We start from the raw sequence: 10,765 nt of genomic DNA on the forward strand, positions 1-10,765 counted from the left end.
ATGATATTCGAGAAAAAGTCCCTACACATAGTAGTCCCGCTAGACCCAGCCGAAGGAGCACGCTACACTGAACCTGTGCGCGACGATGGAAGCAATGATGAGCTGGATTGTATTTACAAGATAACTGCACGAGATCAGGATTGGGTGAATCCGACTGCAGATGGAAGGATCTCGTGGGAGCACACAAGTTCCTGCACCTCGGATTCAGATGAAGAAGTCGAGCACTGGCACAATCGGTTGAACGAAGTGACAACGCTGAATTGCAACATGATGATTAGATCATTGCATTGCGTAACAACACAGGCTCGAGATTTGCCAACATATGATGGATTGACAGCGGTGGATGAATTCTTGAGCAAGTTTGAAAGTGCAGTACCAGAACAATAGCGGTTCGATGCGTTGAAATGGGCGCCGTGCGCAACACTTGCGCGTTGGTGGGGAACACATCAAGGAAATTTTGAGAACTAGCGCGGATGTAGAAGGATGATGTGCCTACGATTTGGGAAACCGCAACTACAGATAAAAGATAAATACGATGGACGAGATGACCTGCGCACACACCTCGCGAAATGGACCAAGGCTTATGGGGAAGAACCACAACTTGAATGGGTATATTTATTCTACCATACCCTGGATGTCATACCCATGAATTGGTATACTGAGACCGAACTTCGACATGGTACAGGTGAATGGGATGTTTTGCGCGAGGGATTTTTGTTAACATTCACATTTGAAGACTGATGGTCAGATACTGTTGACGACGCACTACAAGCAGTAAAAGTCACCATCTTCAAAATACCACAAGAACCACTGGAAGTACTTCAACCAGCATGGGCAACCCAGTTAAGCAGTGCCCTAGAATGTTATAACGTGCAGGTAGAGGAGGATGATGACGACCCCCGAAATATTAATATTCTAGAAACTAAAGGATGTCGCGAGGTTTGAGGACCATCAATTGAGGATCCCAACATTACTGCGTTGCTAAAAACAAAGCAGGTAAACATTGGCACAGATGCGGAGCGAAGTACGTGATGCTTGGGGACTATTGGGATGATGCTATGGTAGATAAGGTCACTGAGTTACTCCACGAATATCAAGATTTGTTCCCGACCAAAATCACGGACTTAAAGGGGATCATTAGCGACTTAGGAATGATGAAGATAACTCTGAAATCGGACGTGAAGCCAGTTAAGAAATGACCTTACCGTTTGAATCCAAAGTATAAAGAAAAGGTCCGCGACGAATTAGACAAAATGCTTGCAGCCAGAATTATTGAACCAGTGGAAGAATCTGACTGGGTGAGTCCTATGGTAGTACAGGAGAAAAACAGAAGGGCAAAATTAGAATATGCGTGGACCTCAGGAAGCTTAATGACGCTTGTGTTCACGATCCATTCCCGACACCATTCACAGATGAAGTATTGGAGAATGTTGGTGGTCAGGAAGCTTACTCATTCACGGATGGCTTCTCAGGGTACCATCAGATCAAGATCACACCAGAAGATAGGAGCAAGACAACCTTTGCAACTGAATGGGGCTGCTTTCAATACACCGTTATGCCCTTTGGACTGAAGAACGCGCCAGTGATATTTTCGCGCATAGTGGTGGCCGCGTTCAAGGAATACATCCACAAGTTCTTGGAGGTCTATCTAGACGATTGGACTGTATTTGGGTTAGTTAAACACCATATAGCGAGCTTACGTTTGATGTTGGATACTTGCCGACGACACCAGATTGCGTTGAATCTTAAAAAGTGCACCTTCCTCGGTCCCTTTGGAAACCTGCTCAGCCATGTGGGCTGCAAACAATACTTGATTGCTGTTATTCTCAATCTGGAAGCGCCGCGAAGTGTCAAACAACTACGCGCTACTTTGGGGCACACTGGTTACTATAGAAAGTTTATCAAGAGCTATGCACAAATAACAGTGCCAATGGAAAAACTATTGAAAAAGGACACTACATATTGTTGGAATGATGATTGTATGAAAATTTTGGATGTTCTCAAGGAGAAACTGGCATCCGCTCCCATCCTGGTCTTCCCAAAATGGGACGTAGAATTTCATGTACATGTTGATGCGTTGTGTATTGCGCTGGGAGCTGTACTTACGCAGGAAGGCACGGAAGGCATGGATCACCCAATCGCATTCGCGAGTTGGCAGCTGTCCAAAGCTGAAAAGAACTACTCTACTACTGAGTGCGAAGGGTTGGCAATGGTGTACGCACTCTAGAAATACCGACACTATTTACTTGGCGGGCACTTCAAGATGTATACCGATCATTCCGCGTTGAAATACCTGGTGAACAAGCCTGTGTTGGGGGGGCACATATGCAGATGGTTGTTACTGTTTCAAGAATATGACTTTGAGGTCATTGAAAAACCGGGACGCATAAATGCAGGACCAGGTAACTTATCACGAATTGAGACAGGCGAGGAGCCAACAAATTTGGAGGAGGGACTACCGGATGAACAACTCTTTGTAGTGTGCGTCGCGGATGGCCACTTCAAAGATATAATTCATTTTTTAACTACAGGGACTGCGCCAAAGGCATATTCAGTCCAACAAAAGAAGAAATTAGTGGTGCGCATGGCGGACTTTTCTATCATCACAGGGCACCTCTACAAAATGGGAAACGATGAGATATTGCGAAGATATGTACTTGAATTTGAACGAGGACAGATCCTCGCAGAAGCACATGGGGGGGTTGTAGGATGCACGACTGCACAAAAGATTCTTCGCGCTGGGCTATGGTGGCCAACCCTGCATCAAGATTCGAAAGCACACTGTCGGGCCTGTGACATATGTCAAAGGATTGGAAAACCATCACGAAGGGATGAGATGCCACTCAATCCACAGATGACGCTGCAGCCATTCGAAAAATGGGCAATTGACTTTGTGGGACCGATCAAACCTCAGGGAAAGACGGGTGCGCGCTACATCATCACCACGACAGAGTACCTGACTCGATGGGTGGAAGCACAGCCGGTTAAGGACTGCACAGTCACTACGGCTGCAAAATTTTTGTTCGACAACGTGTTGACATGGTTTGGTTGCCTGAAAATATTAATGAGTGACCGCGGAACACACTTCCTGAATGAAACCATCAGCACACTCACTGAGGAGTTCCAAGTGTATCATCAGCAAAGTACATTGTACCATCTGCAAGATAATGGGACAGTAGAAGCATTTAAAAAAAATTGGAGACTGCGCTGACCAAAGTATGTAACACGCAGTGAAACGACTAGGACTTGCGCATACCTACCGTATTATGGGCATACAGAACCACGTGCAAAAAATTGACGGGCCAGACACCTTTTAGGTTAGTCTATGGCACGGAAGTTGTCATGCCAATGGAATATATTGTCCCTAGTTTGTGAATCGTAGCACTTACAGGCATGTCGGACCGCGAAGCCTTGGAAGAGAGGCTCGCACACTTAGAAGAACTTAAGGAAGAACAGTTTTTGGCAGGATTCCATCAGTAGGTACAAAAATAGCAGGAGAAAGCCTGGCATGACCGCCATATTAGGTTGTGCACCTTCAAGGTAAAAGATTTAGTGATGTTGTATGACAGCAAGTTTGAAAAATTTCTCGGAAAATTCAAAATGCACTAGTCGGGACCATATGTGGTAAAAGAGGTCACAAACGGAAGTGCGATCCAGCTAGTCAAACTTAATGGAGAACCCTTCCCAAGAAAGGTAAATGGTAGTCGCCTGAAGCCCTACATGGGTGGGCTGGATGTTTGACTAATCAACCAACACACAGTCTTCGTGACCCGAGAAGCCGGACAAGGGTGCGGGACTATAAACACAAGTACTAGAAGTCGGCACCAAGGAAGAGAATCAAGTCAGACGCAGATGATTCAGAAGCAGAAATGCAGCAGATCCAGCCGATGACAGAACGAGGCATTACGGACCTTCGCGCCGCATAGGCACAGGTGGATGGACTTCGTGCAAAGATCACCGCACCAGCAGAGTGACTCAAGACGAGTCACGATGATTGTGTTGGGGGCCTGTTGGGCAGCAGATCCCCCCATAGCATGTTTTTGGGGCTTAAAGCTCAAGTTTTGGTCAACGTAATGTAAAGACTCTGCGAAATGTGGGCGTGGAGCATGAAAGTTTAGGATGAGTCATAGGGTTGTCCGCCCTAAAATAATGTAATTGAATGTAAATTGTGTCGGCCTACCCATGGTCCGCGGACCATGGGATTGTATAAATAGAGCAAGGCTCTAAGTGTAAAGACAGTTCTAAGTTTTTGGAAAGTAATAGATAGATGCGAAGGCATGGTTAGAGGATAGAAGTGGATTTGAAGGTATTGGGTTGTAGTAGTAGGTAAAGGCTCTGCAGCTGAGTGCGCAGAGGCCTAGTAGAGTCCGCAGTTGAGTGTGCGGACCCCTGCAGCTAAGTGCGGAAGGCGAAGTCGGGTCTGTATTGAACTAAACTTGAAAAGGACCATTAATAAAGCTAAGTTAATTCGGCATATTGTGCATTTGTTTTGTAGATATATATTTTGATGTTCGGCATTAATGGTATCTGGTTATCTATGTGCATGCACTTGTATGTATGTTTATGTATGAAAAATTTCTAAGTAATTAACGAATAGAACCTAACTAAGGAATACTTGGGTAATTAATACTGGTCGCACTACAGCTGGATCTGCGCGAAGGCAGTCCCACAGGACGCAAGGAGCCCACTAGTGCACGTAATCTAGTAAGCGCGAAGGTTGAATCGCGTACCTATTGCCCATATTAGACATCCCCAGGGTGCGGAAACCTGGTTCCAGCACCCTCCCATACTACTTCGGGTGAGACCTCAGTCTGCGCTCCGCGGACTGTTGCCGAAAGGGCCAGTAGTGCTGGGATTTGCTTGGCTAAACTCACCGTGGAACCTGGGTCAGGCCCCACGTAGCCAACAAGTATGAAGATCATTGTTTAACCCAACTCGATCCAAACCCTAAATTCTAATTTTTTATGCTGTAACAATCACTTATTATAAAACTTCTTTATGCTATAATATTATATAAACACGTGTGGATAAAACATAAATCAAATGCACAATAGAAGATAGCCAAGAACAAAATGAAGCACAACGAATTTAGGTCCAATGACTAGAGCAAAACCCACAAGGGGAAAACCTAGCCCGATTCTTCTCCTATTAGAAATCAATTGTTCAACGGAGATACAAAGTACAATGAGAGATGACGAGAATGAGTAAGTTCACCCAAATATGAAAGAGTTGTAGCATGAAGATCACTGGTAGCAACAACAGATGCACACACTGAATCAACCTTCCCTTCAACTGAATCAACACTGAAACACTGAAGCACTGAATCAACCTTGGCTCACCAAGTTCCACTCTTACTCTCCAAGTCTCTCTCTCACAATCTTCTTAAACTCTCTCCAACTCTCTCTCAAGTTCAAATTCTTCTTTCACAATGCACAAGTAGTGAGGGGAGAAAGAATGAGGCACATATATGAGAGGAGCAACGAATCCATGCCATAAAGGAGAAGCAACTCACATGCCAAGAGGGAGAATAACATATGCCCATTCAGGAAATGTAACTCATGTCATTAAGAATGTGTGCATGCCTTTGTAACTTATGCCATTAAGAAGGAGAGTGTAACATATGCATTAAAGAGTGCGTACGAGGAATCTTTCATGCCATGCTTTAATGAGAGCATGAGAAGAATCTTTTATGACGAGCTTTTATTGAGTGTAAAAGAGTGTAAGAGCATTAATGAGAGTGTAAGAGGAATATGCCATGATAATAATGAGAGTGTAAGAAAACATTATTTAGAGGCATGATTGAGTGACTTGGATTTCTTTTTAATAATAATATAATATTATCATAAAGAATAATAATAATATTATTAATGATAATATTGATGATTAAGTCAAAATTGAACTATTAGGATTGATTTGATTAAGGGATTTTCCAACAATAGTACTTGATTACCAATTAATGCAAGGTGATTCACTAATAATGAAAGTTCGTACTTGAGACTTTCTATTTTTAGACTTTCTCTTTCTATTTTTAGAAATTCTATTTTTTAGACTTTCTATTTTTAGAAATTCATCCCCAAGTTGTGAACTTTTCAATAATTGGTTCATGCCAAAAGTCAATGTAACAATGGAAAAATTACGGCGTAACCAAAGCTAGATAACAGTGGAAAAACTATGGCATAAGCAAAAGACATGAAAGAATGGACAGTTGACATGAAGAGCTGGATAGTGGAACCATATTTGATGGTCATAATATGACATCAATGACCAATACACACTGATCATCTAACCTTTCATAAGGTTTTTTTTTAAGAATGATCTACCAAAGCTAGATAACAGTGGAAAAACCATGGCATAAAAGTCGGATAACAATGGAAAAATCATGGCATAAGAAAAAGACATGAAAGAATGGAGAGTCGACGTGAAGATATGGATAGTGGAATCATATTTGATGGGTCATAATATGACATCAATGACCAATACACATGAAGAGATGGATAGTGGAACCATATTTGATGGGTCATAATATGGCATCAGTGACCAATACACACTGATCATCTAACTTTTCATAAGGTTTTTTTTTTTTAAGAATGATCTGCCCTAGTGGAATGCTATCAACAAGATTGTTCAAAGCTTGGTCAAGCTGGGATGTCTTTTGATATAGTCTAATTCCCCCAAAGGTTGCTCCCATCCCGTGAGATTAGAACCTATAACCTAATAGAGACTAAACCACACATAAACTAATTGGTCTACACCTAATCTTTGATAAGCTAACACAAAAAATATCTTATAAAATAATTAAAAAAATCTCAATATTATTTATTTATTTTTTTTTAATAAGGCTAATTTTATTTAAGATACAAAAATAATGTTACATAGAGGCATCGACCTCTGCAGATCCTATCTCAGAGAATTTACCAAGTATTAGCAAACAGTGACTGAAAAGGCCACTGCCCTTAAGGGGAAACCAGTCCAAAAAAGTGAGCTGTCCACATAGGGAACCAGCTTATAATTTCCATGTTTGAGAATTTTTTTCAGCAAAACAAGAAAAAAACCAAAAAGACTCCACGTAACAGCAATTACAGCTTAGAATAACAAAGAAGACTCCAAATAGAGTGACATGGTCTCTAAGAACTTGGAAAAAGAACCATAGTCCCCTAGGTGTTAGCAGGTGGCAGAGGCTCCTCCACGGTGAAACACCTCTCAATATTATCTACTTTATCTCACACTAAATTAAAATGTGATATTCACCATTTAACCCAAATTAATCCAAATACATGTTTTACATGCTTTGTTTAAAACAAAACACGTGTAGAATATGAATATCCAAACGTGTGAATGAATGAACCAACCAAGGATCATACTAGTGGAATTTTGGTTTTTATAGATTTTTTTATTAATTTATTTTATATATATATAATTTATTTTTATATTTAAAAATAAATTTTAAATAAAATATTATAGAAATTTAAAAAAAATAAAAATTAATTAAACTATATTAATTTATAAATTAAAATAAATGTAATATCTATTTTTGCTATTTAGTAGTTGTCTTTTATGAAAAAAATAGAAATTTTTTATGAGTCAATGTGATCATATAATTTAGTGTATGATTTAAACATCACAATTTTTGTGGAGGAGAATCTAATTGCTAATAATCTATTTTATGAAAATATTTGAAATTATGGTCTCTACATTGCTCTCTATATAAGTCTTTGTCATGGTCATGATGATGAATCACACTTGTTGGTTGAAAGACATCCACCAAAAATTTCTCAAATGTGATTTCTACCAAAAGACTTTTCTTAATTCATCATGGATCATAGAAATCTGAATACAAAAACAATTAAATAATTAAACAATAAAATATATTAATAGAAAAGAACACGGTCTACAACAATTAATAGAAAACAAAATAATTATAAGTTAATAAATATTTATTATTAAAAATAAATATGATAATAAATAAAAATAAAATATTAATTAGAAAAAATCCATATATTTAAAAGAAAATATTAATTATGAAAAAATATGAATATTTGATTCTTTTCATAAATAATTTATAAGACACTTGTCTATTAGAATTTTTTTTTTCAATTTTTTATTTTGAAATATTAATTTTAAACCACACAAAATTAATTATCACTAATCAAATTTTCAAAAAAAAAAAAAAATCAATTTCTAAAAAAATAATATTAAATATTTAATTTTACCAAAAACTTTAATAAATTTTAAAAATAATTTCTAAAAATTTAGAAAATAATTAAAATCAGAACATTAACTCAAACCAATTACAAAGTACTACTTTCAAAATATAAAAATGTTAATTAAATAAAACATTACCCTATCATCAAAAATCTAAAAACAAATCACCTAAGCCAATCCATTCAATTTAGGAAAAGTTAGAAATCGTTTCTACGTAACCAACCGAATGGCACGCTATCGGTGTGCTTTCCACTCCCTTCAAGAAGTTAGCGTGCCGTGCGAGCAAGGTTTATCAGCATGTGTTTGAGTGCATGAGTAGGTCTCTGCTTGTGCCAAATTCTACCATAACTAAAACAGAGACGCCGCTATAATTCCGCGGGAATCGGTCTATAACTGTGAGAATAACTAATCAGAGCCGCCGCTATAATTCCGCTGGAATCGTTCTATACCTGTGACCGTGAGTATAACTTGACGGTGGCGCCGCTATAATTCTGGTCGATGTGTGTAAGTATGAATTGTAAAGTTAGAATTATAAATGCAAGGCACACACCACGTTGCCTTTCGTGTGACGCCCCTGTTTCTTCTCTGCCTGTACTGCGTGGGAATTGCTGGTTGTGGATTGAAGGTTATCTTGATTGTAAGTGTAAGATTTCTAGCGGTGAAGAATCTGTTATTCCGAAGTAATTTATATAATTTATGAAATAGTTGTATTTGGTGTAATAGTAATTGTTAATTTTTTAAATATTTTTTTTAAGATTTGGTTAGAATTATAAATACAAGGTATACACCACATTATTTTTTGTGTGACGTTCTTGTTTCTTCTTTGCCTATACTGTGTGGGAATTGCTGGTTGTGGATTGAAGGTTATCTTGATTATAAGTATAAGATTTCTAATTTTGAAGAATTTGTTATTATAAAGTAATTTATATAATTTATGAAATAATTATATTTGGTGTAATAGTAATCATTAATTTTGTAAATTTTTTTTTTTTAATTTCCCAGGAAACTTAGCAGAGAAAAACAAGATTTGATTCCGCTGAAACAAGTTTGTGGTTTGAAGCAGAGATGGCTTTTCACAAACCTGAAAACACGGGGACCAGTAATCAGAATTTGCCAGAGGGTTGTTCGCTTTTGAATGAGTATTCGATTTTAGTGAAGGATCCATGGATTTGGGAGGATACCGCAGGCTTCGGAATCGGAGGTTCAGCAGCTATCAGGAAGCAGTCTTGTATCTTGGACTATCTCCAAGACTCTGATAATAGTAGTGAAAATGAATTTACAGAGCAGCAGCAAAAGTTGCAGGTGGAAGAGGAGGATTGTTTGAGAGGATCACTTTTTGAAGCCACCGATGATCAGCTCTGGAGGCCTCAGACTCCTTTGCCGATTACAGAAACTTTATTTTCTCTGGATTCCACCATGGGCGGCCATGATTGCATGACCCTGTTGCAGGATGAGAGCATTGCTCAGGGAGCTGCTTCTTGCTTCAGAATTTGGGAACAAGATGGTGATGATAAAGATGAGAAATTTAATGCAGATGGCATCAGCTTTTTGTACGAGTATGGGGTTTCAGATTGGATTTGGGGGTTTCCCTGTGATCAATCTCAGTTTTCTGAATCTGTTGAATTTGAGAGTTCTCTGCCATCGCTGTAAAATGGATAAATTTCAGCGGACGTAGCAACCTGGAAGAGTTTTGGAAGAGTTTCCTAGTTGGAATTAACAATGTAAATTAAGTCCATACCCTTGGCTGGTGGGTTCCAGTATAGAATACCTGGAAGTAGCCAGGGCTGGAAAGTTTGGCGAGTTGCAATTACGATCTCTACCTTTGACTTAGTTGATTCGCTGGTTCAGCTAATTGGGCTTTAGGGTGTGAAATTAATGCATCCGTGGAGAAAATCGTGTGGAATAACAACATACACGTTGTATTTATGATAGCAATAAAGGTCCTGTAGTATGTTCAAAATAGACTTACTGTAAAATAATATTGTAATTGTTTTTGCAATAATTTATTTATTAAAAATGGTTTATTTTGAATTCAATTATAAGTGTTTTGAAGTAGGCCAAATATATGGGCTATTTGATTTATAAAAATTTATAATGGTGTGGAGTGGCATTTTATGTTAATCATGAGGTTTTAGTGCTTAGTTAAATTTTCAATAATGGATTCATTAGCACTATATCAAGTTAGTTCACTCCTTTTTAATGAGATTTTCTTTTAATTAAGTGGTTGAATGAACATTTTCTTTTTCTTACTGGTATACTTTTCGATTTATAACAAAGTCTAAATTGTTTTATTATAATAAAGTCTTATTTATAACTATTTTGAATGGAGCTACAACTACCAATTTACTTTGCACATTAAGCTTTTTCCATTTTTCTTTCAAACAAAATAAGGTGCCAACAACTAATTTGGAGGTCTGGCAAGGTATTTCATAACATTAGAAAATCTTATTTACACAATGATACAACCAGATCCTCTATCACATCATACATAGACATTATCTCCTAGTTGATTGCGTGGCAAGGTATTTCATAACATTAGAAAATCTTATTTACACAATGATAC

At 38.3% G+C, this 10,765-nt stretch overlaps 1 protein-coding gene across 1 annotated transcript; it reads left to right on the top strand.

Moving 5' to 3' along the window:
• The first annotated feature begins 8,611 nt into the window (after positions 1–8,611).
• LOC149171566 (uncharacterized) lies at positions 8,612–10,140 on the top strand. The gene is made up of 2 exons (XM_089427507.1): positions 8,612–8,839; positions 9,266–10,140. Exon 2 carries the CDS (start codon positions 9,268–9,270, stop codon positions 9,850–9,852), a length of 585 nt encoding a protein of 194 aa, XP_089283633.1. The 5' UTR covers positions 8,612–8,839; positions 9,266–9,267; the 3' UTR covers positions 9,853–10,140.
• Positions 10,141–10,765: the final 625 nt, after the last annotated feature.

The sequence above is a fragment of the Pinus tabuliformis genome, chromosome 4_2 (assembly GCF_031772625.1).
Source record: "Pinus tabuliformis cultivar Carrire ecotype Pingquan chromosome 4_2, CPIR1, whole genome shotgun sequence".
Lineage (NCBI taxonomy): Eukaryota > Viridiplantae > Streptophyta > Pinopsida > Pinales > Pinaceae > Pinus > Pinus tabuliformis.